The following is a 27,536-nucleotide window of genomic DNA, read 5'->3' as shown; positions in this document are numbered from 1 at the left end:
ACTGGCCCTAACATGGGTGGTAAGAGCTCCTACATCCGCCAGGTGGCCCTCATCTGTGTCATGGCCCAGATGGGGTCCTATGTCCCAGCTACCGAGGCCAGACTGGGCATACTGGATGGCATTTACACCAGGTATGAACACAGCCAAACAGACACAAGGTACTCAAAAGCATATGTACCAGATATGAGCACACATACACAGACATACAGTACTTGTTGGCGTATAAACCAGGTGAACGATCACAAACGGGAGACAGGATTCAGGTCTGGGCTGCACAGCAAGATCATTCAAGGTCTTTTACAGTCTTGTTCTGAAGTCATTCAACAGTTCATCAGGGTTTTTGGTCTGGTTGACACATTCTATCCTAAAGGGTTTGGCACTCTTGAGCAGTTTCTATTCAAGAATGTCTTCCTATGTCCCTGCAGCTGAAAATCACACTACCACAGCATGATGCTGCAACCACCTTGTCAGTTGTAGTGACGGTGGTTGATGAGCCATGAGCTGTGCCCAGACATAGTGCTTTGCATTAAGTGTCATGTGATTGCTACACCATGCAAACTTTTGGTGGCCCTACATCTTTTGGCCTTGGTGTCATTTCAGCGCAATATGCAGCAGGGATATCATTTTCTCCAGATAGATTTTCCCAGGTGCAAATCTCTCAGTTTAAATAATGCCTCCAGTATTATAACTGGCTAATTGCAGCGGTGTTGCACCGGAGCTCATTTAAATGTCAGCTGATAATAAATCACTTGCAAAACTGGCAATAGCCAAACCAGTTACTTTTTGAAGGAGCACTAGTCTGGGGTCTACAGCTACATGCACACAGACAGTGCATGCTTACATAGAAACCTTTATACTGAATTCAGAGTTAGTCCTTACAATCTCTCTCCCTCTTTCTCTTGCTCAAGAAAAATAAAAAGATAGAAACACACTCATGAAGGTGTGACGGCAGGAAGACAGCATGTCTCTCTGTCATTGAGAAAATGAGTGACCATGAGAACACACAGCACAGCAAACTTGCCTGCCACCCAAACCTGATCTTTCTTTCAAAAGATCATCAAAAAAGGAAATACATGCCATACTCCCAAACACCCCGTCATCAAATCTTCCTGTGTCAATGTACCTGTGTGTGTGTGTGTGTGTGTGTGTGTGTGTGTGTGTGTGAACTCTATGTGTTTAAATGTGTGTGTGCATGGCTGCAACAGGAAGATTTGTCATTGGGGACTTTGATTTTTGGATTGACAGTGAGGACTAATCCATTATAATCCCATGTGTTTCTCACCAGACATGAGGGTGTGTGTAAGGACTCAGAAGAAGATGAATGAGTTGTTTGACAAAAATAGCCTCCACTTTTTCTTTGGTGTTAAATGTGCCACTGCAGAACTCTCAGACAAACTAGAAGAGTGCACTCAGTAAAGTGCAGATCTCTTCTAGGCATATCTCCTCTTCTCCGGTGCTCAGATTTAGGAGAAAAAACCAGATGAGGAGTTAGCACTCAACTGCAGTATAAAGCAGGTTTTTCGGAGGTTTGGAATCACTGCAACCACGAGACCTCCTTGATCATACAGTCGTAACTGTGCACAAAAATTATTAGGCTGACAGGTCCAGTAGTATGTGAGATTAGCAGTGGACAGATACACACACAAGGACCGAAAAAAAAAACCCAATTTTTTTCCTGCCATTATAAGACCTCTGCACAGCACCCAAGTCGATTGAAAGGAAATATGGGGATTTTTTTTCCAATATGCAGTTCTCTAGCTAAAAAAAAATCTATCTAATAAAAACGTTTTGCCTGTCAGTCTGTGGATGTGCAGCCTCCTAGGTGGACCGTCGCATGAATGCGACCAAGTCTGATATGAACTTGCACTTTCCAAAAAGAAAAGGTTTGCTGTGGAACCATTTTGGTCTAACCCTAACCCTGTCTTTATTTTCATAATGTAATAAAACTGGGTGAACTGTTTACGCTCATGCATGCATGACTCACATCTACAGTTGACTCAGATCGGGCAGCGACAAGAATATACAACACTTCCTGTTTTGACTGCAACCTAGAGGAACTACTGCTACTACTTTCGGCTGCTCCCGTTAGGGGTCGCCACAGCGGATCATCCGTTTCCATTGCTTCCTGTCCTCTGCATCTTCCTCTGTCACGCCAGCCACCTGCATGTCCTCCCTCACCACATCCATAAACCTCCTCTTTTGGCCTTCCTCTTTTCCTCTTGCCTGGCAGCTCCACATTCAGCATCCTTCTCCCAATATACCCAGCATCTCTCCTCCACACATGTCTGAACCATCTCAATCTTGCCTCTCTTGTTTTCTCTCCAAACCGTCCAACCTGAGCTGTCCCTCTAATATACTTGTTCCTAATCCTGTCCTTCTTCATCACTCCCAACAAAAATCTTAGCGTCTTAAACTCCGCCACCTCCAGCTCCGCCTCCTGTCTTTTTGTCAGTGCCACTGTCTCCAAACCATATAACATAGCTGGTCTCACAACCATCTTGTAAACCTTCCCTTTCACTCTTGCTGGTACCCTTCCATTGCAAATCACTCCTGACACTCTTCTCCACCCACTCCATCTTGCCTGCACTCTCTTCTTCACCTCTCTTCCACACTCCCTGTTACTTTGAACAGTTACCAACCTAGATAAAGTTGTTCCTTTATAACTTGCATTTTTTTGGATTATCAAAATTCTTTTAATAACTTTTGATCATGTTGTTGCTCGATCCGAGTCAACTGTAGCTGTGAGTTGCGCATGCACGCAGTTGACTTAGATCAGGCAGTGACAGAGAGAGACCTTGGTGTAGCAAGCTACAGAGTGAATGAAGAAAGCGAGCGGTGATAGCGAGAGCAAATATTTTTCGACGGTTTTGAATCCCCACCACACCAACTGGAGGTTCCCCATCACACAGTCAAAACTGCACAAAAAACTTTAGGCTGATAGGTCCAGTTGTTTGCAAGATTAGCCGCGAACACACACACTCCAACAAACACATGCGACCAAACATAATATCCCCTCCAGGTTATGCCCCTGGTGGGGATAAAAAGCCTTTGTTGGAGAACAGTTGTTTTTTTTTTCCTGCTGATTATTCTCATTATAATGAGGATAAGGCCTAAATACTAGTCTACGCAGTTTCCAGTGCTCACTACATTTTCGAGTGGAACATGGGCTGGTGTACTGTATGTTCTCTGTTGTTCTGCCTTTACTACACTATGTAATTAGATCTAATGGCTTACAGATGTGCGTAATTGTCTGTTTTGCGGGTTTTAGCATGTTCTTACGTGTTATCCCTGCGGGAGCCATACTTGTCAGCAAACCAAGATACAATTTCCGTGTGTATGTTGGTGTGTGTATTTCCACATGTGTATGTCTTGTCAATGTTTGACAGGAGGATGTGTGGTATTGTAGTTAGGTTGAGGCCTGAGTTGAGCTTTGCCAGCCATAAGCAGATAATTACCAAAACAGGTTCCATTTAAATGCTTTATGCAAAATGATTCTGCTGTGCTGTAAATGCCAAAGATTTTATTAGCCAGTATTGATTGTGTTGATATTATGAAAATGTTCAAACTGTTGCACAACTTGCAGCAGACCCTAAGCTTGTAACTGCTCAGTTTCTGCTTTCGTGCGTGTGTGTGTGTGTGTGCGTGTGCGTGTGCGTGTCTGCTCGAGTGCGTGTGCGTACACCTCCTTCAGCTCACTCATGTGTCGTACTTGGGCTGGAGGTCACAAGTTTGTCTTCCTTCAGAACAATTTAACTTCAGGCCAGTTTGCCGATCACTAGAGAGTGAGCTCACTCAGAAACACACACACACACACACACACACACACACACACACACACACACACACACACACACACACACTTGCACACCTCTACACACAGGGTCCAGGATCTGCTTTTTTCCCCGGTCTTTGTTTCACCCCCCATTACCTGCACTTCTCCTCCCATCTCCCTGGGAGACAAAAGGACTTGAAAGAAATAAGACAGCGGAAAGGCTTACCTCAGTAATAGACCCAGCCATTTCATTCCACCGTCTTTGGTGAAAATCTGGAAGGCATTGCTTTATTTTGCGAGTGTGATTGAATGTGTGTGTTTATGAAAGGGAAGAAAACAGAGAAAGGGGGAGCGAACGAGTCCCACGTTGCCACGAGAGAGGAAGGAGCTGCCTTGGTGCATGGGGAGATCGAGTGGCTCTAATGAGGTGGTGCATAGGTGTCTTATGGCTTAACCTGTCCTGGCTAATTCGGATGATTGATTATCAGCGAGGACAGAGTGAAGAATCAGAAAAGTCATTAAAACCCCCAGTATGTGGCAACAGACTCTAATTCCATTTTTCTGCCCACTCCACATTTAAACAGATTTTCTGTGTTTGTGTGTGTGTGTGTGTGTGTGTGTGTGTGTGTGTGTGTGTGTGTGTGTGTGTGTGTGTGTGTGCGTCCCTGCACACAGGCATGCCTGTTTTTATGCATCTCTGAGAGGTCTTTTGTTTAGGTGTGTGCTTCTTCCTAAGTAGTTTAGCAGAATAAGGCAACATCTTTGTGTCACGCGTGGTTGTATTCTCATGAGGTCCAATCCTTGACAGCCATCCTCTCTTGTGAGGACAAACTTGGCTTGTGAGGACATTTTCTACTGGTCCTCACAAGGGGAACTTAATGATTATGTAATTTATAAAGAAACAGTGCAAATTATATAGACAGGTGACAAATTAAAGAAGAAGCCTGAATGTTTGACCCCTACAATGAGGGGGTCCGGGGGCTCTGTTATGCTGTGGGGGGCACTTTCCTTGGCATGGTTTGGGTCCACTTGTCCCCTTAGAGGGAAGGGTGACTGCAAATCAATACAAAGTTATTCTGAGTGATCACCTTTATCCTATGATGAGACATCGTTATGCTGATGGGAGTGGTCTCTTCCAGGATGACAATGCCCCCATCCACAGGGCACGAGGGGTCACTGAATGGTTTGATGAGTATGAAAATGATGTAAATCATATGCTATGGTCTTCACAAGTCACCAGATCTCAGCCCAGTTGAACACCTATGGGCGATTTTGGACCAACGTGTTAGATAGTGCTCTCCACCACCATCATCATCAAAACACCAAATGAGGGAATATCTTTTGGAAGAATGGTGTCCATCCCTCCAGTAGAGTTCAGAGACTTGTAGATTCTATGACAAGGAGCACTGAAGCTGTTCTGGAGGCTCGTGGTGGACCAACACCTTACTGAGACACTTTATGTGGGGTTTTCCTTTAATGTATCACCAATCTGTACATTAAAGAGTCAATGAAGGGTCCTCACTACTACATAAATACCAATGTGTGTGTGTGTGTGTGTGCGTGTGTGTGTGTGTGTGGGCATGTGTGTGTGTGTGTGTGTGTGTGTGTATGTGTTTGTGTTTGCCTATGTGATTGTGAGCTTGCATGTGCATGCCTGCAGTTTTTGTGTATGCCTAACTGTAAGCATTGAGTCTTGAAGGTTATGGAGTACATTCTCCCATCGCTTCATGGTTGTTATGGAAACAGCAAAGGAAGCAGAATGTAAAATTGAGGATTGAAAAGGACCTTAAATCAACTTTAGACTACAAGCAGTTATTTTACAACAGTCATTCAACACTCTCCTCTGCTCAGAGTAAAAAAACAAACAGCAGGGACCTTTTTTCTGTTTTGTTTTCCCGAGAAATATATGGCTCATATCCTGAGATGTAAAAGGGTCTTACAAGTGATTATGAAAGCTCCTCCCAGAAGCTGTGTTTGTAACATCATCGCCTGGGTGGGCGCTACGTCGATAACAAGGTTAATCTGCCTCGCACGTAATGTGAAACACGTTTGGCGTCGTGAGAAAAGCTTTATCCCAAAAAAGCCACCCATTTGTTCCTTTTTATTTTTTTGACAATGATGCTGTGTCAGAGTGCCCGTGCCATGGTGTAGGCGGCACGCAGGGCGGAACCAGAAACCCATGTGGTGCTGCTTAGGCCCCTCGTGTTTCATGGCAGTATGCCTCCGCGAGTCTGGAGTTTGTAATCAGGAAGTTTACTCCTGATTATAAAACTCCAGCCCAAAGGAAACTATTGAGTAAATGGGCACGGCGAATCAGAGGAAGCTGCTTAAATAAACGGAAAGTCCAAGACTGTCATGCTGGGCCAGAAATGTTGGTACGCCCCTTGCTGTCGCCTTCTGCAAAGTCTCTCGATAAGGAAGAGTGAACTTGTTCATTCAAGTCTCATTTGAGTATTCTGATTTATGTCATGACATCTCGCTTGGTCAGGAAGTGTCGAGTTTGGGAATCAGAGACACCTTCCGAGGAAGAAAGCAAAAAAAACAGAAAACAAGTGAAGCTGTGGATAATGCCATATTCAGATCGTTGGTCTCAAGGCAGTGTTTTCATCATCAGACTTACTAAGAGTTTATGTGACCGGTGTACTAAGGAATTCTGACAGGACACTATGGAGGGTCCTGTTTGTGAAAATACATGTGCACCTGAATGTGTGTTTTGGTTAGAATTGTGATGTGATGGGAAATAGAAGCTACTTCTTCAAGTTAGTAGGTGTAGCAGGAAGTAGGACTTTGTGGGATTATGGATCGCCTCCCTTTGCGTGGCGATTTCTATCCAAGTTGTTAGGGTTTGTAGAACGAACCCAATAGCGACAACACAAGACAAAGTAAAGCACCAACCTGGCAGGACTCGTAGAGGAGAGCCGGCCGGGCCTGGACAGAAGGGGGAGGCGCTTCAGGCGGAACTTGAGAATAGCTTCTTAAAAATGGGAAAACGTAAACTGCCCCCTTAATCCGAAAAGGAAAAAAAGTAAACTGCTCCTTTAAAGTCCGAAAGGGAAAAAACGTAAACTGCTCCTTTAAAGTCCGAAAGGGAAAAAACACAAACTGCTCCTTTAAAGTCCGAAAAGGGAAAAAACACAAACTGCTCCTTTAAGGTAGAAGTCCAACCGAGTCATAAGATCCACAGTGAGAGAGGAGAAATTAGAATATCAAAAACTTGATCTCAACTAGAAAATCACGATGGGAAAATCCAATGGGGAAAACACAAAGAGAGTTCTTCTCCGAACAAGCTCTCAAGGAGAACTGACACAAGGGAATAATCAAACAAGCAAAAACACGGAGAATACTACAATCTGTACTCCACCGGGAGACACAGAAATGTCACAAAACTCGAGACGAAGAATTTACTCACGGGACTGTTCAGGACGAACTCGCGACGAGTTCTGGAAAGCAAACAAACTTATACTAGAGTGGTTAACGAGTAGGTAGGCTGCAGGTGTTTCAGACGCGCCCTTCCCCCGCTCTCATTGCTGGTTGCCAGGTTGGTCAACAGACCGAGCCCTAACACAAGTCCTCATACCAGTGAGAAGGCAGAGAATGGATATATGCCTGATTGTCCCTGAAATTGGGGGGGGGGTACAGATTTTATTGTCATATTTTCTGCTGAGTAGAACACACACACACACACACACACACACACACACACACACACACACACACACACACTACAAATTGGGTGATCAGATGCAGTGACATGTCCGCCACACCCCTCCCCTATATAACGTGTGGTGTAGCCATAGAAACTGGTGTGCTAGTGGTTCCTGTGGGTGGTCCGTTGACAAGGGCCACAGTGGTTCAGTTAAGACAGCAAGAGATAGAGTTAGAGGTGAAAAACATTGGTCAACAGAAAGATCCATTAACTGTGATCCATCTGAATACTTGTTTTTATTTTCATCAGACGTGTCCCTGCCCTCTCGATCTGAAACCTTTCAGTGCTCCGAGGTAGGCCTCGCGTTGTGGCTTTGAGTCCTCTGTATGAACACGTGTACTTATCGTTGTATGTCGGTGGTTGGTAAAATATCTCTGAACATGGACAACGTCCTCAGTCATTTCAGGACCAGAGTACAGTTTTGGGTTTATCCCAATGATCATATGGTTCACCAACTAATGTGTCAGCACTTTTAATCAACTGGATTTTTTGACAAAAGAGTCAGGCTGTCCTTTGTCAGATTGTAGTTCTTATGTCTTGTCCATCCATCCATCCATCCATCGGATTAATTAGCTTGTCATTTTATTGTACAATGCTGTCTTCATACAGAGTTCTTTTTGATTTTATGATTTAACATTACATTACATTACAGTCATTTAGCCGAGGCTTTTATCCATAGCAACTTACAATAAGTGCATTTAATGTAGGAAATCAGGAGAAATACTTGTCATCAGAGGTCATAAGCGCATCTTCTCAACAAGGATCTAAGAGCAAAACCAGTGCTGGAGTAAAAGCGCAAGAAATAGATTTTCTTTTAATACACTAAGTGCTAAGAACAAGTAACAGGGTAGTAGTTCTTGAAGAGAGTGAGTTTTCAACCTGCGCCAAAAGATGGGCAGCGACTCCGCTGTCCTGACATCAGTGGGGAGTTCATTCCACCACTGTGGGGCCAGGACAGAAAAGAGCCATGACCGGGTCAATCGGCAACAGGGGCCTCTGAGCGACGGGGCAACCAGGCGTCCCGAGGCAGCAGAGCGAAGTGGTCGGGCGGGGGTGTAGGGCTTGACCATGGCCTGGAGATAGGAAAGAGCTGTTCCTTTCACTGCCCTGTAGGCTAGCACCAGAGTCTTAAACTGGATGCGAGCAGCTACTGGGAGCCAGTGTAGGGACATTTAACCATTGCATTTTGCGGTCCAACTGTTTGAGTGCAAATTATGGTGTATGTATTTGTGGTTTCTTCGAAGTTCTCTAAAGCCAAAAGTTTTTTTTACATGCGAGACATGCTACAATTTCAAAATATCAGGGTAAACAATTTGGCAATTTGTGTTAAAAAAGAAAATCGCGGGGCTCCGGGTAGCATAGCGGTCTATTCCGCTACGCTACCCAGACGATCCCCGTGCCTACCAACACAGGGATCGCCGGTTCAAATCCTCGTGTTACCTCCAGCTTGGTCGGGCGTCCCTACAGACACAATTGGCCGTGTCTGTGGGTGGAAAGCTGGATATGAGTATGTGTCCTGGTCGCTGCACTAGCGCCTCCTCTGTACGGTCGGAGCACCTGTTCAGGGGGGAAGGGGAACTGGGGGGAATAGCGTGAGCTTGCCACACGCTACCCCCCCCCCGGCGAAACTCCGCACTGTCAGGTGAAAAGAAGCAGCTGGCAACTCCACATGTATCGTAGGAGGCATGTGGTAGTCTGCAGCCCTCCCCGGATCGGCACATTAGGTGGAGCAGCAACCAGGACAGCTCGGAAGAGTGGGGTAGTTGGCCAAAATTCAATTGGGGAGAAAAATAATGTAAAAAAAAAAATCTCCAAAGTTTTATCAGTGAATGAATTGAAAGAAAAAATTCTTAAAAAAAGTGTTTTTTTTTATATCCCATGGTTTGGGTGTATTTTGAATTTGTCAGAAGGTTTATTTCAAGCTGGCCTTTGGTCATACTACATCTTACTCGCTGGCATTTGAACAGCATCCTGAAATGTAGCGTGAAATTACAGCACTCAGGCATTCTGTAATTTCTGAAATAGATTATGACCAAAAAAAGCGTAGCTGTTTGATTAGCCAGCTGGGACTTTACACCTAGATACCGAATAGTGTACTTCTAATGTTTCACAACCAAAAGATGTGACCAACAAGCAAGCCCTTACCAAACAAAAATTGTTAAGCAATAACAAGCAACACACATAAAATTGTATGAAAACCTTGTTTCCCTTTTGGAGCGAAGGAAGCCAGATGTGGAAATCAAGTGACTGAGAGGGGAGCTACCTCCTCTTCGAGCGAGTCCTGTTTTTCTTTTGTTGAAATAATTCATTATCTCATGCCTCCCTTGCACAGAAGACTTCCATATGACAACGGAGGCCTCTCATAAACCTCATTTTTCCCCATGACCTCTGATCTCTCGTCCTTCCTGTGTTCTGATTGGTTGTCAGAATGGGCGCGTCGGACAACATCTACAAAGGGCGCAGTACCTTCATGGAAGAGCTGACGGAAGCCTCAGAGATCATTGGCCGAGCAACCAAGCGCTCACTGGTCATTTTAGATGAACTGGGGCGGGGCACCAGCACCCACGATGGGATAGCCATTGCCTATGCAACCCTGGAGTACTTCATCAGAAACGTAAGCTATTCTGTACATGTGTGCGTTTGCTGTGTGTTGAGCGTTGTGGGGTTAGGAGAGAAATTCTATATGTGAGATGTGTGTTGTGGTCAAAAGACCACCCTCAAACAGAAAGCACTGGGGCCGGGCCGGGCTCTGGAGTCAGTTGGGACCTTCGAGTCCCTGCTCTTTTTTGTTTCTGCCTCTTGAGAGAGCTGGATGGAGGGCGAACAGAGCTGATTAAATATTTGAAGAAGGAAGTGATAAAAGAGATGAGATGAAACAAGAGGAGAGACTTCAAGAGGGGAAATAGATGAGAATAATACATGGGACTTTTGAGCATGCAGTTGGTAAGCCAGACCCTGCTCTCTCTTTTCTCTAGCTGTGACTCTCTTACTGTCTCCCTGTTTCTCTCTCTCTCTCTCTCTCTCTCTCTCTCGCTCGCTCACTCTCGCTCTCTCTCTCCCCCTCTCCGTCTCACCATCTATCTCCTCCAGCACACACAAATCCATTTGTCCTGTAGCTGAATCCACAGCCACAGTGGGAGCTTGATGCCAGCCCGATAAAACATCAAGTTATGGCTCGGAGATGGCATGTTTGTGTGTCTGCACATTTGTGTGTGCGGCACATGCAAGTGCGTGTGTGTGTGTGTGTGTGTGTGTGTGTGTGTGTACACGTGTGTGTATTTTATATGGACTGCCATGATCGTTTGTTTTACAGACATAGAAGAGGCCCCAGAGAGTGACTGGTGGCAAAATAGCTCTGCAAGACCGAGGATAATTGTCGAGAAGCTTGATCTATAATGTTAATATGCTGTTGGAGGTATGATAGAAAAGGAAGGAAATATAGAGAGAGCAGCTGTCACCTCTGCAACAGGTATTGACCCCCCCTAGGTTGCCAACCGGATGTTTTGATGTAGCGTGTTCCACTTAAAGCTTCTAAAGGGAGCGCCTTACAAGGCTGATAGGTTATTTCACGGCGGTGACCAGTCTCAGGGATTATAGGGGTCTACATAGCTGACCGCCATCCCTTAATGACATGTTTCCCGCGACCTTATGACAGCCGTGGTGAAAATGATGATGGGCATGAAAGGCTGAGACATTTCATTTCTAATCAGGGAAAGGAAGATTTAATGAGACATCCTCAGATTCAGTACCATCTTGGTGTGTGTGTGTGTGAGAGAAAGAGCAGTTTGGGGGGTCTGTGTCTAATATTTCCACGTCTGTCTGGTCACATTCAGTTCCATCCAAACTTCTGCCCTGCCCATTCCGGTTGTGGTGACCCTAGGGGTATCCCATTCACTGTCACACTTGAGGTTTGCTAGCTGTGCAGTGGATATATAAGCACCTCAGCAGCTGTTTTTTCTTTCTTTCTGTTAAACAGATTATGACATACACTAACCAATAATTTCATCTCGCAGGCCTCAGAGAGGAGGCGGGCGGCTGAGCCGTTAAAGGCAGTGCACTGCTGCGCCGTGTCAGAATATCGGAGGTGGGGTTGCTGGGGTGTTTAACCGCTGCCACATGCTGAGGCCCTGTGTGGGTACAACGGTGGCCCGCCGGTAAATGAGAGCTGACACAGGGTGTCCAGATTCTATGAACCCTGGGATTTTGGGAGGGTGGGGTGTATCGGGGGGGGATTTTATTTTTTTCGACATCGCCCTCAATCAGCCCGCATCTCAAATAGAGAAGAATAAACATTTGTCTTTGAGAAACTCTTTCCAGTTTTCATGTTTTGCCAGTTCCACATTTGGCTTTGGGTCGGTTTTTGTAGTTATATAATGTTGCTGGAAAACATAAACGTTTAAGTAGCGGCTGATACCATCGGGAGCCGGTCTTGGCAGGAGAAGCAAGCTGGCTAACCACCTGTTGTATAACAGCATTGATTTGTTAGAAAAGCCTGGCTATTGAAGGAAAGGGGAACAAAAGTAAAGCGGAGTTGTAATTTACATCGAAGGACCCCCACTGTATAACCAGATTGACTGTGGCCTTTATCCACCTACCCCTCCATCCTCCTCTGCCTCCCTCCTCTCCTCCCTCTTGCTCCTGCTCCTCTTCCTTACCGGGTAATGACTGTTGACATCAGACAGCAGAGGTCAAACTGCCTCCTCCATGGACTTTGTCATTATAGTAATGGACCCCTCTTCCTGTCCCCAACACTCACATGACAGGTAGTTAAGGATATAGATTGATTTAATAGCACACTCAATGAACACCCCCCCCACACACACACACACATACACACACAGTGACGGAGAAAAAAAGGACAGTAGCCATAAGAGAGAGCATAGCTAAAGCCATGTACATATACCAATCCGGAGAAAATGGTAAAATGGCCCTTTCATAAAGTTGTCTGTCCACACTAGAGTTTTCAGGACATTTTGGGAAAGTTTGCCTGCCATATTGGAATGCTGAAACAATAGAAAAAGCCTTGGAATCGCATGTTGGTTATATGCAGGCCACTTTAGCCGGCATCTCAAGGGCAGTGCTTTCAAAAACCTCTGTTTTCCCTGTCCACAATACAATGCGAGAGCAACGTTCGACATCATCCACTCTAGAGAGTGTTTTCAAAAAGATGCATATTCGGTGGTCAAAAACGCCAGCTTAGCCTGGATGGAAGGCCAAAACAGAGGCAAAACAAAAAAGATTCATTTTCAAATTTATCCATGGTATTCTATACAGATGATATTGTATATTATATGCCATATAAGTTGCCATTGGCGGCACGGCACGATGGCGGAGTGGTTAGCGCGGTTGCCTCACAGCAAGCAGGTCTTGGGTTCAAACCCCGAGGTTGTCCAACCTTGGGGGTCATCCCAGGTCGAGGTCAGGTCAAGAGGAACTCTATATGGAGTTTGAATGTTCTCCCCATGGGTTTCCTCTGGGTGCTCCGGTTTCCTCCCACAGTCCAAAGACATGTAGGTCAGGTGAATAGGCCATACTAAATTGTCCCTAGGTGTAAATGTGTTGGCCCTGTGATGGACTGGTGGCCTGTCGAGGGTGTCTCCCCGCCTGCCGCCCAGTGACTCCTGGGATAGGTTCCAGCATTACACGATCATAATTAGGATAGCGGCTTGGATAATGGATGGATGGAAGTTGCCATTGTCTATTTGCATTCATAAAGACAAAGGGGGACAAATTATTTTAATCCTGTGGTTATCAGTAGTTGACTCCACATATGATTTTTTCTTTCTTTTAAGCCCTCTGTCTTGTTATGGACTCTGCAGGGATTGGAGACAAGAGCAAAGCCTCCCTCCATCCTGTTATCTTCTTTAGCTTTTTGTCACGCCCGGACTCACTTGGACTCATGCTTTTGCTCACACCAGGCCTTACATGAGAACTTACCACCTGCCTCACATTAAATCCACGCCACAGCTCACTCTTCAAACTTGCACCGTGACTCTGACTCGCATACGAGGAATCTAGTTGACGCATCCAGAAGGAGCGCAGGCTCTGACCCACGATCCGCTTTATACATGGACTTGTAGAACAGACACCGACTCGTGCTGGAGTTCACATCTGCTTTCACTTCTGATGGGTGGATTTTCCAAAGAACATAACGTGGAACGTGGGCACGGGCGACCTGATCCGCTCACTCCGATGCACAAATCTCCAGTGCGCACAATGCTTCTCTCTGACTACGCTGTACTCCTATACATGACTAGGGTTTATTAGCCTGGCTTCCCCTCCAATCAGTTTCATCCTTTAAAACACGAAGATTATTTAATTATTTATTCATTCAGTCATTTTTAATTCTTATGTTGTGATTTGATGCTCTTTTTATTGTATAGATTACACAATATGCCCCCCCCACTTTCTAGGGGCAAAACGTATTGCAAGATGGAAAGTATGCCACATGATTAAATTATATTCAGCCTGATCATTTGTGTGCATACTGTCAGTAATAATTTAAGATAGTCCCCCAAAAATGTTCGTCATTTCATTAAAGTTGTGCTTTTTTTGTAATTTAAATTATTTTATCATGTTGGCCCTGCCCGGAGCTGCGCCCGAAGAGGAAATACTGAGGACGGTCTGACAGGACGTGGAAGTGGGTTAAGCTAAGCTAACTGCTAGCCTATGCAGACTGGCAGTTCCAACAGTCATCCTGGCTGGTGTTCGTTCTCGTGGACAGTGATCTTTTTTTGTTTAGTTTGGATATATGTGTTCTTGTAGTTTTTGGATGTGTGTTTTTGTCTTTGGTGTTGCACTGCTGTGGACTGGGGGAAACGATGTTTCGTTTCTTTTCCTGTGCGCAATTGCATGAAATGAAATGACAAATAGTGTTCCTGATTCCTGATGCTATTTTCTCTTGTTTTAAGAATTGTCCAAAGAATGGCACAGGCAAGGTGGTCTTCATCAGTCATTTCAGTTGTTTGAGTTTGTGTTGGAACAGGCTCGAAAACTTATACAATTTACAGTGTTCTGAGTCCGCGCCGCAGGAAAAAAATAGAAGGTGTTCAGTCAGCCGATCAAATGAATAACTACTGCCTGTCACCAAGAGTCCACTGACCTTTTTAAAAGTAATCTCAACTTGTGCTAGTATGTCGCTGCTTTCAGATAGGAGGTAAACATAATTGTTTTAATGTCTTAATTTTCTCTATTTCACCTTGACTGTTCTCACCGACGAACAGGATATCTCAAAAATAAAAAAGTTACAAGGAACAATCAAAAGGTCTTTCTGACCAAAGAGGGCAGAAACCTAACCCGAGAATAAAAGGTCAGCAACTGGGCAAGGTTTTAATCAGCTGTATTGTGGGATAAGTGGGGAATGAGAAAATTAGAGGACTTGGACTCAAAAGGAAGAGGCCACACTTTCATTCACTATATGTGAATAATCTCTGTCACAGTCTCTGTGTCGCTTGCACACTCAAACCCCGAGCCTCCTCATTTGTGTCTTGTGAGGTCAGAAGATCAGGAAAGAAAGTGTCTGCCAATTTTGGCGTCTTCATATCCAGACAAACGATCCGATCATAAAACTATAAAAGACATATATCTGACTTTAGAAAAAGCCGTGTAAACAGTTCTAGCTGGTTATCGTTATCAAGGTAAGGTGTAAATCGAGGTTAGCACAACCTTATTTTACTCTACTAACTTACTGTTTACTAACACATGTAAACAGTTTAGTTGGCTTATTATTGCCTTTTAGAAACTGTGCATGCAAAGGTTGCATGTTGGAGCTGGGTCATATTGACAAAAACAAATATCAAAGGATTTTTGCCTGAATATGGCAGTATTGATAATGTGATGATATTTTGGTGATGACTATCTATGCTTTCATAAGATGTTCACTAAAGATAAATTGAGAAACGATAAGTTGTATGGATATGATGACCAAGCAGGTATTGTACATTTATTGTTCATTTTGTCGAACTAAAACAATCTAATAGATTCAGAAACTTGTATCACTTTACTGTAATACAGCCTTTAAGACCAGGAAATGGCAACATTTAAGTTATATCGTGATATTACAATAACCATAATCCCAGACGATAGCTAGTCTCAAAGCATGATATCGATACTATATTGCTATATTGATAAACACTGAATAGGATCTTTTTGCAAAATACAAACATGATGAAATGCCCTGTTTTTAGTGTGACGTCAAACAGAAAATGGGTATTAACTGCTTTGGTCCATGTACTTGTTAACTTAGCAAAAGGCATCGTAATCTGCTCATCCCATGTTGTCCTGTGTGTGGAGTTTGCATGTTCTCCCTGTGTCTGCGGTGGGGTTTTTTCGGGTGCTCCGGTTTCCCTCACCAAAAAAAAAAAAGAAAAAAAAAAAGACATGCATAGGCTTAGCACTTCTGTCTGTGCCCTTGACCAAGGCATGGCAAGACGAACTGGAGTTGGTCCCTGGGTGCTGCGCGGCTGCTGCCCACTGCTCCTGCCTACACAGCTAGGATGGGTTAAATGCAGAGAAGAATTTCCCTACGGGGATCAATAGAGTATATAAAAAATCAAAAAGAAAAAAAAACTGGGTGCGATAGGAAAAGGCGCTACCACCAGCTGACTTGTTTTTAACTTTGGATACACACAGGAGCCGTGTATTTTGAGAGTGGAGAGCTCAAAATGGAATGTATGGTTTAAGGTGATCAGACAGGTATGATGGGGCAAACCCATTTAAAATTTTATTAGTCAGCAGAAGCACCTTGAAGTCTGATATAACATGGATAGGAAGCCAATGAAGGGAGGCAAGCATTGGCGTAATATAATCAAAATTTCTAGTTTCAGTTAGGAATCTAGCTGCAGCATTTTAGACCATCTGAAGACTTTTACTACTAGTATGTGGCAGACCTGAAAAAAAGAACATTACAGTAATTAAGTCTGAATGAAACAAATGCATGTATTAGAGTTTCTGCGTCAGCTGTGGACAGGAAAGATTTAATTTGACCTGTTATGTAAGTGAAAAAAATGCAGTTTTGGTGATTTCTTTAACGTGTTTATCAAAGGAAAGGCTGGGATCAAATGTAACACCAAGATTTTTGGCTGCCACAATTTATGAAATTAGAGAGTTGTCGATTGTTATTGTGTTTTTTTCTAGCATGGCCAACCACCAGCATTACAGTTTTATTCGAATTTAAAAGCAGAAAATTTTGGGACATCCCATTTTTCACAGCTGCCAAGCAGGCCTCTAAATTAGTCATTTGAGTACGATCATCAACCCTTATAGGCACATACAGCTGAGTATCATCCACATAGCAATGGAAATTTATTCCATGACTGCATATAATTTGGTAAAGAAGTTAACTATAAAGAGAGAAAAGTAGAGGGCCAAGAACTAAGCCCTGAGGTATGCGATATTTATTGTCCGAGAATTTCGATGTAATATTATTATAGCTGACACACTGTGTTCTTCCAGATAAGTAGGACTGAAGGCCAGAGACACCAAAATTACAATTTATTCTGTCTAATAGTATACAGTGACCAATGGTGTCAAAGGGTGCACTGAAATCTGGTAGTAGAAACACAGGTGGAATCAGAGTCCATAGAAGGTCATTTACCACTCTGGTCGGAGCAGTTTCAGTGGAGTGACAGGCCCTGAAAGCCGATTGAAAAGATTCATATATATAATTTTCTTCTATATGGTCAAAAGTTGTTGACACACCGCTCTCTTTAGTACTTTAGAAAAGAATGGAAGATTAGAGACTGGTCGATAGTTATTAAGAGGTCCTGGATCGAGGTGTGGTTTCTTAAGTAGAGATTGACCACAGCTGTCTTAAAACTGCTAGGAACAGTTCCAGTAACAAGTGATACATCAACACTGTCTAGCATTGTAAGTCCCAGGAAAGGCCAGAGGCCTTTAAACAGTTTTGCTGGTAAAGGGTCAAGTTGGCAAGTAGCTGGTTTAGAAGCTGACACAAGCTTAGTCAAAATATCAAGATAGTCCCAAAAGCTGTAATAACAGGGACTATCAGTGAGTCATTTTATAAATATGAATTTGGTAAGACAGGATGTGCAGGAGTAGCTTGAGTTGACGAACTAATTTTGTTTATGAACTCATCAACCTTATTGCAGGAAAAGTCTAGAAACTCATGGGCCATGAATGGTGAGCAGCTAATAGACGGCTGCTTTTTAGTAAATTTGCTTTCACACCAGATAATGCACACTTGTATTTCAGTAAACATTCATGTCAAGATAGGTAATGAGTAACCTGCTGACTTTGTAGCGCTCGTGCAACCCCCGCCGATCCTTTAAGAGCACATTATGATAAGCGTGCCAACAAAGAGCGGCTCAACTCCCCAAGGTGTAAACCAGACACCAGTTCAACTCTTAAGTCCCTCCAGAGAGTTCCCATCGGAGGGGGGCTTGTGGATGAGGAGACGCAATCCAGTCTTCTGGCATGTGGCGCGATGGAGCTGTGTCAATGTTCCTGTTTCGCTTAAACCGTCGTGTCAAGTGGGCCTTTACACGGTCCAGCTGGAGCTGCTCAGTGTTTTGACCTCACCCAGCTTTCCCTGGTCTGTTTGTAAACACACAACAGGTTTACGTGTGTGTGTGTGTGTGTGTGTGTGTGTGTGTGTGTGTCTCTGTGTCTCTGTGTGTGTGTGTGTCTGTGTGTGTGTGTGTCTCTGTGTGTGTGTGTATGTGTAGAAGTTTAGAAGTTCACCCTATGTGATACCCAGTTTGCCATGTCTCATGGTCAGAAAGGCCTGAGAGATATTCTCCACACCCCTCTTCATCTCCCACCTGTTTTTCAACTTTCTTTCCGTTTCCACTGACTACCGACACCAGTTGTCATCCACTACCGACTCCCTGAGGACTGCTCATTTAAATTGTTACACACCATTAAACCTGACCAATATTGTACTCTGGGTTACGTCTGTATCGAGCAAGACCCACAAGGGTCTTCAGCAAAAGCTCTGTTGAAAGGAGAGCTGTTGGGGGGCTTGGGGGGATGTCAGGCTATTAGTAGCCATTAATACATAATCAGACTTTTATCAGAATATTTGCTGGGTCATTAGCCTCCTCCCTGCCACACGGTTCTTGTGTCATCAACCGTAGGTGGACAGAGTCTGTTGAATTTTTTTTTTGTCTGAGCGTGTGCATGCATTAAGAGTGTGTTCTGTGGGTTTGTGGGCGCTGGTCTCTTTAGCCTTTGAGCGTGCGGGGGTAGGGGTGGGGGGGTCAACCCACACATGTCTCTCAGATGGAGGTAATTCGAGTGACGTGACCTTTCCTGGATGGCGCTGTTTGCCGACTGTTCCTGAAGCTAGCCCTGTCACGGAGCGGCCTGTCTGCTGGGATGACACAAAACAAGGACAGCTGGGCTGGTGTGCTACGAGCGTTAATACGCCATATGTTATGATGAAAATGATCACCACCATCATGATTATTGACATCAGTATAAGGATACACAATCCACAGTGACTGCTTTCTGCACATTTTTTATGCTATTTATTTCTATTAACATTATCCAAGTCTGGAGGAAGAAATACATGTAGTTTATTCTCCATCTGTATATATGATAGAAGACCAAGCAGTTGCAGTGTTGCAGTGGGCAAGTGGCCGCGGGGGAGGCCTTATTGTAATTTTCAAAAATCAGTTTAGTGCAGCCTTATTTCTGAAATAATTGTGCAAGTTTTGAGGTAATGAAGTTTAAAACTGACTCAGTCATTCCAGTTCTCTGTGTTTTCATTAATCGATCCCCAACGTTTAACGCTCCATTTTTTTACTGAATTTTCAGAATTCTTAGCCCCCGTGATTGGTTCTTAAGGATGATACAATTAGAATCGTGTGTGTGTGTGTGTGTGTGTGTGTGTGTGTGTGTGTGTATGTGTATATATATATACATATATATATATATATACTGCTTACCGATGTTTGTGGCGATGGTATCACTGTAGGGTGGGTTGTACCAGGTGATGTTTCGTTTTCTGCTACGTTTGTCGATTTGCTGGCAGTCAGTGTTTAATGGTGGGTTGTACTTGAGCTTAAAATTGTAGCCGCTCTTTTGTAATGCATCTTGGTATGGGGATGTAGCTTCATTGAAGATGGACTCATTAGATGATAATTTTGAGAGTCTTCTATTAACACTTTCTGGGATGTTCTTCAAGATGGAGCGTGCACAAGTTTTCATGTTAAGTCAAGTCAGTTGTATTTGTATAGCCCAATATCACAAATTACAAATTTGCCTCAAGGAGCTTTACAGCAACACAACATCCTGTCCTTAGACCCTCGCATCCGATAAGGAACAGCTCCTTAAAAATCCCTTTAACAGGGAGAAAAAATAGGAAAAAACCTGTTTTTAGAAAGAATGTTTCATTTTTTTACCTCTTGCAATTGTTCTTTAATGTTGCCTATGTTTTGAATTTCCTCACCCTGGACAGCACTTTGTGCTTATTACTTCAAAAGTGCACTATAAAATTGTTGTTGTTGTTATTATTATTGGCGTAGCCTTGGTCACGGTGTATGGGAAGTGTGTGCTATGCTGATGTGGTCATACTGGATGTGAAATCCTCAATCCATCTCCACTCGACTGGACTGTTAATGTAAGCAGGAAAGGAAAGGTATTTGTTTTAGTCGAGAGCTGGTGGCAAGAGCACATGTGTGTGGTTTTCATTTGTGCAAGCCTGGCTGAGTGAGCAAGTGGCTGTACACACAGCTCGCCGTGATTTGTGATTTTCACGTCTTAACCCTTAATGCTGGAGTTCAGTCATGGAGTCTCCAGCTGACATGGATGTCTTAAGGCGATAAAAGAATGGAGGGATGAAATGAAATGGATTCTTCTTATTGGATCTGTCCCCAGAGTAGGGAAAAGCACGTTTAACGTTTCAAACAGGGAAGAGGAAAGATGGATCGAGGCACTGCAGAGATGGACCCCTGCGAGAGAGAATACCAAAGAAATAAATAGACTCACAGGGACAAAAAAAAAACACATGTGCGTGCATGTTGTTTATACATTGGTATAAACAATTTGTATATTTATGTGCTGACGGAGCACACAGTGGGATATGGAGACGGTTCCTCTGGTTTAGTAGTAGTTTTAGCAGAGCTTGATCTCTGTGATATGGTCCCCTTTGTTTACTTGACAGTTTATCTTCAATTCTGTCTCCATCCCAAGGCCGTAGCATAGTGGTCTACACAAGTTCAGACCACAATAAACACTCTTTCTCATTTATAACCGGTGTTTAGTCGTGTTAACATCGCGACTTTTATCTCTTTTTCATTTCATCCACCATTTGTTCCCTGCTTCACAGTTTTGCTTTCATTTCTGTCCTTTCTTCACATCTGCCTCATTCAGATTAGATGGGGAAGAGCTTGGTGAATTATCACTTGATAGTGTTCCCCTACCTGTTGGTCATGGAACAGATGGCCACAGACTTGAGTGGAAGGTCTTAAGTGAAATGGGGTTGTGGCTCATCCTTTCATATTGTAAGAACAAAGATGGAGACAGACTTTCTCAGTTACAGCATATGCTTGGAAACAGTGGCTGTAGAGAGCAGATTTAAGCTGTTGGGGTGCAGTATTGTTTTTTTTACAGTGGTAGTACAGTGGCATTTGACTGATTACACAGGAACGGGGAGGTGACCAGATAGCGAGACTTGAAAGACTGCTTTTGCCTTAAAGGCGTTTGCTTTAATTGCCTATATCTGCCTTGTTTTTGCATCGGGTTGCATTGGACTATAGCTCATTGATTTTCATGTATTCAGTGAATATATCGGAGTGGAAAAGAGATAACTGGCTATTTCTCTGCACATCTGCTTTCATGTGCAGTATAGACATTTCAAAATGCCTAACTCGCGCTCTCTCTCTCTCTCTCTCTCTCTCTCTCTCTCTCTCTCTCTCTCTCTCACTCTTAGGTAAAGTCCATCACCCTGTTTGTGACCCATTACCCTCCTCTGTGTGAGCTACAGCGGGTCTACCCAGAACACGTGGCAAACTACCACATGGCCTTCCTACTCAATGAACCTGACATCGCTACTAACACTGAAAGTACGTGTGTTTGTGTGTTTTGAATGTGTGTGTTTGTGTGGGTGTGTGCACACGCACACATGCATGCGAGCTATTCTGTGTTCAGAAATCCACACGGAAAGGGTGGCCCAAGTTGTGTGTGTGTGTGTGTGTGTGTGTGTGTGTGTGTGTGTTGACATGTATATTATTCTGTCCACAGGTACTGCTAATACTGGTACCTTAATAGTCAAGTTAGTTTTAATTGTATAGCCCAATATAACAAATTACAAATTTGCCTCAGGGGGGCTTTACAGCAATACAACATCCTGTCCTTAGACCCTCGCATCTGATAAGGAACAACTCCCTAAAAAAAATTCTAACAGGGAGAAAAATTAGGGAGAAACCTCAGGGAGAGCAACAGAAGAGGGATCGCTCCCCCAAGACGGACAGACGTACAATGGATGTTGCGTGTACAGAATAAAACACAATTTACAGAATACAACATTGAAAGAGCATAATAGAATTATAATGGAATTATAAGATATATGAAAGATTTGATGAGGAGGATGCCAAGCAGTGTCCAGATGCCACCGGACAGCCTAGAACTGAGCCATTCGACCACCATCATCATGTAGACCTGACAGGGGACAGACTACACATGCACACAGGGGAGACTCACATCACACCATTCATATACATGGAAGAAGAGACACAAAAAGATATATTAGTCACAGATCGGAGTGAAAGAAGGATATAATATCGAAACAGGATAACAAAATTATATAGCTTTATAAGATATATAAAGAATGTGATGAGAAGGATGCCAAGCAGTATCCAGGTGGTGACAACCATCACCATAGAGACCAGGGAGGAGGACAGACTACACGTGCACATGAGGGAGACTCACATCACACCGTTCACATATACAGGAGAAGAGAAAGGAGAAGACATCATTCAGAGCGAGAGAAAAGATGTGAGAAGAGAACAGTTGCAATAGTCAATCATCTATACTCTCTAATCTCGTCAGCAGGACAGTGCTTGGTAAATTCATTGAGACAGAAACTGACCTGCCATGCAGTACAGATCATGAAGTACTCAATTTAAAGGCAACTAATTGTAGTTTAAGGCAAAAATTAGTTTTAAGTTTGGATTTAAAGGACTCAACAGACTCGGATTGCCTGATGGCAGCAGGCAGGTTATTCCACAAGAACGGGGCCTGATAGGAAAAGGCCCTGCCACCAGCTGACTTCTTTTTAACTTTGGGTACACACAGGAGACCTGTATTTTGAGAGCGGAGAGCTCAAGATGGAATATACGGTTTAAGGAGATCAGACAGGTATGATGTGGCAAGCCCATTTAGGATTTTCACAGCAAGAAGATCTTGGGTTGGAACCCCAGGCCATCCCAGGTCCTTTTTGTGTGGAGTTTGCATGTTCTTGCCGTGTCTGCGTGGGTTTCCTCCGGGTCTTCTGGTTCCTTCCACCATCAAAAAAGACATACATGTTAGGATTAATACTCCTGTCTGTGCCCCTGACCAAGGCAAAGGAAAGAAGAACTGGAGTTGGTCCCTGGGCGCTGCAGTTGCTCACTGCTCCTATACAATAATTAAATGCAGAAAACAAACTCATTGTAAGAATACAATTTGTTGGAAGAATACAATGTCGAATGAAGTGGCTTACTTTCTAAGTAAGAGTTTACTTATATAGCGCCTTTTTAAAACAAAGTTACAAAATGCTACACAAGGTACAGGGTTCCTGGGTTCGAACCCTGGGGTTGTCAAACCTTGGGGGTCATCCCGGAGCGTCCTCTGTGTGGAGTATGCATGTTCTGCCCGTTTCTGGGTGGGTTTCCTCCGGCAACTCCAGTTTCCTCCCACAATCCAAAGACATGTAGGTCTGGTGAACCGGCCATACTAAATTGTCCCAAGGTGTGAATGTGTCAACCCTGTGATGGACTGGCGGCCGGTCCAGGGTGTCTCCCTGCCTGCTGCCTAATGACTGCTGGGATAGGCTCCAGCATCCCATGGCCCCGATTGGGATAAGCGGCTTGGATAATGGATGGATAGATGGAGATACAGATACAGAAAAAATAAACAACATACATATACCGTTATATACAGAAACGTTGAAATTACAGCCCCGTTACAGGGAAGGCAAGTGGGTAAAGGTGGGTTTTGAGTTTTTTAAAGCTCTTTACAGACTCAGCTGATTTAAGGGAGGAGGGAAATATTTGCTATAGCGGTGAGGATGCATAGTGATATTTATGGAATTCGGGAAGAACATTTAGAACATAGAATAGCACTCTTTACCGATGATTTAGTCTTGCTCCTAAAAAAAATCTAAACAGATTTATTTTTACTTATGTTTACCATCCCCACACTTAAAACATTTGGAAAAATATATGGATACAAAGTTAATCATTCAAAATTGTCTTTAGTGTTACTTAATGATTTAGAGAAGAAAAATAGCCATGCTTATGCTTCTATTTTCAACCCAATGGATAATTTCACGTATCTGGGTGTAAAAATTGTCCTTGAGGTGAATACGATCGCTCAGATAAATTATGACCCTATTCTGGAAGCTACTGTCTCATCAGTAGAATGTTGGACATCTTTACCTATCTCAATAATTGGCAGGATAAATATTCTAAAAATGAACATACTCCCTAAATTTCTCAGTTTGTTCCAGAATATCCCATCTTTGTTTACTAGAATTAAGAAATTGTTTACCTACTTTATTTGGCAAAATAAACGCCCCAGACTACATGTATCTTTATTATATCTACCATATGACCAATGAGGCCTTAAATGCCCAAATATCCAATGGTAATAATAATAATAATAATAATAATAATAATAATAATCATTACATTTATATAGCCCTTTTCTAGACATTACTGGGCAGCTCAACTGCAGTCCATCATGTTTTATTTTTCATCTGAAAACCCTCCTGCATGGATGGAATTAGAATCTTGTTCTGTTATGCCAAGTTTACCGTTGCATTTGTATTTGTATTCAGCAGGTTGCAAATACCTGAGGAAAAAAAATACAGACAACCCTTTTGTATTGAATATGGTTAATGTTTGGTTTAACACTTTTAAATATTTGAATATAAACTCCTCCTGGTCACGCTTCAGCCCTATTTAGGGTAGTGATAACTTTAAACAAGAGAAATTTGACTCAGGATTTTGGGTTTAGGCGGAAAAAGTGCCAAGGAAAGTGCAAGTTACGTACAGTGAAGATAAAGTACTTATGTCCTTTGCAGAAATATCGACTAAATATGACATTCCAAAGAATCAATTTTTCAAATATCTTCAAATTAGGAACTTTATAACTTAATCTTAAAACCATTCATTCAAGTCAGTAGAGCAAGATGGAATACATATGCGTGAATGAGAGGGAGGACAGTGTCATGGTGAGAATGCAAGGAGTAGAGGTGACGAAGGCATATGAGTTTAAATACTTAGGATCAACTGTTCAAATTAACGGGGAGTGCAGAAGAGAGGTGAAGAAGAGAGTGCAGGCAGGGTGGAGTGGGTGGAGAAGAGTGTCAGGAGTGATTGTGACAGAAGGGTACCAGCAAGAGTTAAAGGGATGGTTTACAAGATGGTTGTGAGACCAACTGTGTTGTATGGTTTGGAGACAGTGGCACTGACGAAAAGACAGGAGGCAGAGCTGGAAGTGGCAGAGTTAAAGATGCTAAGATTTTCATTGGGAGTGATGAAGAAGGACAGGAATATGAACGAGTATATTAGAGGGACAGCTCAGTTTGGACAGTTTGGAGACAAAGCAAGAGAAGCAAGATTGAGATGGTTTGGACATGTGTGGAGGATAGATACAGGGTATATTGGGAGGAGGATGCTGAATATGGAGCTGCTAGGGAAGAGGAAAAGAGGAAGGCCGAAGAGGAGATTGATGGATGTGGTGAGGGAGGACATGCAGGTGGCTGGTGTGACAGAGGAAGATGCAGAGGACAAGAAGTGATGGAAACGGATGATCTGCTGTGGCAACCCCAAACGGGAGCAGCCGAAAGTAGTAGTAGTAGATATTTCCTCATTAGAGGCAGCAATTATAGGACATTTCTATGATAAAGGTTTAATTTTATCGTTGTATGGCTTGTTTGAATCTGGGTCTGATGAATCCGCAGAATCAAAACTGAGATCATGGAAGGAAGATATAGATGATGAAATATCTTTAGAAGACTGGAGTAAGACATGTAAGAAGGCTCAGAGGCAGACACTCAACAGTAGCTTGAAACTTATACAATATAAATGGCTGTTGCGTACATACATAACTCCTGTTAAATTGCACAAGTTTAATGATAACATTCCTGATACCTTTATCAAGTGTAATGAAGCAAGAGGGACACTATACCATTATATGGGTATGTGTGAAAGGGAAATCCTTTTGGCTAGATATTATTAATATGACGGATCAAATTTAATCAAAGAACTTATCATTGGATCTTAAGCTTTTTATTCTGGGTATATATCCTATCAACCATCACTTACAAAGCAAAGAGTTTAAATTCATAGACGTGTATATTACAAACTAAACATATAATTGCCCTGAATTGAAAAAATGTTAATGGGCCAAGAATTGGAATGTGGACTAAAGAAATGGCTTCAAACATATCAATGGAAACAATAACGTATATTGTTAGATGTAAAAAAAATATTTTTGACGATATCTAGAGACCTTTTATGTACTTCTTAAGGCATAATGTTAATGTTGGTACCCTGCTTCAGCAAGAACAATCGATGAGGGAGTAGGTCACTATCAAGATCTTGTGCACTGATCTACGAAACACCCTTTACTTTATTTCTTTATCTATGAACTTTTTATTTAAATTTTTTTCCTTTTTTTTTTTCTCCTGTTTTTTTTTCTTTCTTTTTTTTTCTATCTTTTATGTCTCTACTCAGTTGAGAGGGATGACTTATGGGAGGGAGAACAGGGTGGAAAACGTTTGCTGTGTTTTATATGATTGTTATTCATTGTATTTGAAAACGGAAAACTAACAAATATATTGTTTAAAAAAAGAGACTCTGGATCGAGGTGCGGTTTCTTAAGTAGAGGTTTGACCACAGCTGTCTTAAAACTACTGGAGACAGTACCAGTAGTAAGCGATAAATCAACAATGTCTAGCATTGTAGGTCCCAAGACAGGTCAGAGGTCTTTAAAAAGTTTTGCTGGTAAATGGTCCAGTAGGCAAGTAGTTGGTTTAGAAGCTGACACAAGCTTAGTCCATCTATATCATGGGTAGGCAACCTTTTGGATGTCCCGTGCCACTTTACAAAGTAAAAAAAAAAGATTTTTTTAAATAAAAAAATCACAGACCCTAGTACCAGTTCATTTTCATAATGAGCATTTATCTATTTATTTATTTACTGCTGCTGCTTTTCTCCCCGTTTAGATTCCGCATGCCAAAAGATCAGACACACACACACACACACACACACACACACACACACACACACACACACACACACACACTTTATTATTTGTGCAAATGTGTGAAAATTACTAGGGCACAAAATAAAATGAATTCAATCTTACCGATTTAGTGCGACCCTTGTTTGTTGTAATATCTGGTAACCACTGCTAGACTTAGAACGTCATTTACATCCACACTCATCAAGAGCTACACTGAACATCGACACATCTTTCAATGCAAGTTTTTTTTTTATATTGATACTTTTTTTTCCCCCTCCCCAATTGTATCCAGCCAATTAACCCACTCTTCTGAGCTGTCCTGGTCGCTGCTCCACCCCTTCTGCTGATCTGGGGAGGGCTGCACACTACCACGTCTCCGATACATGTGGAGTCGTCAGCCGCTTCTTTTCACCTGACAGTGAGGAGTTTCGCCAGGGGGACGTAGCGCATGGGAGGATCACACTATTCCCACCCAGCTCCCTCTCCCTCCCAAACAGGCGCCCCAACCAACCAGAGGAGGCCCTAGTGCAGCGATCAGGACACATACCCACATCTGGCTTCCCACCTGCAGACACGGCCAATTGTGTCTGTAGGGATGCCCGACCAAGCCGAAGGTAACACGGGGATTCAATCCAGCGATCC

General features: G+C 43.1%; 1 protein-coding gene across 1 annotated transcript in view; it reads left to right on the top strand.

The window, feature by feature from the left end:
• msh3 (mutS homolog 3 (E. coli)) overlaps nt 1–27,536 on the top strand; it is a 67,730-nt gene that overhangs the window by 30,115 nt on the left and 10,079 nt on the right. Inside the window, exons 20-22 of the mRNA XM_056278530.1 lie at nt 1–131; nt 9,906–10,092; nt 21,373–21,505. The exon at nt 1–131 is cut by the window's left edge and continues 27 nt beyond it. Of these exons, the coding sequence (XP_056134505.1) occupies nt 1–131; nt 9,906–10,092; nt 21,373–21,505 (451 nt within the window). The remainder of the gene's footprint in view (nt 132–9,905; nt 10,093–21,372; nt 21,506–27,536) is intronic.

This window comes from Lampris incognitus, chromosome 1, assembly GCF_029633865.1.
Source record: "Lampris incognitus isolate fLamInc1 chromosome 1, fLamInc1.hap2, whole genome shotgun sequence".
NCBI lineage: Eukaryota > Metazoa > Chordata > Actinopteri > Lampriformes > Lampridae > Lampris > Lampris incognitus.
The sequence above is the reverse complement of the archived record's forward strand: the minus strand, read 5'-3'. Positions and strand labels throughout refer to the sequence as shown.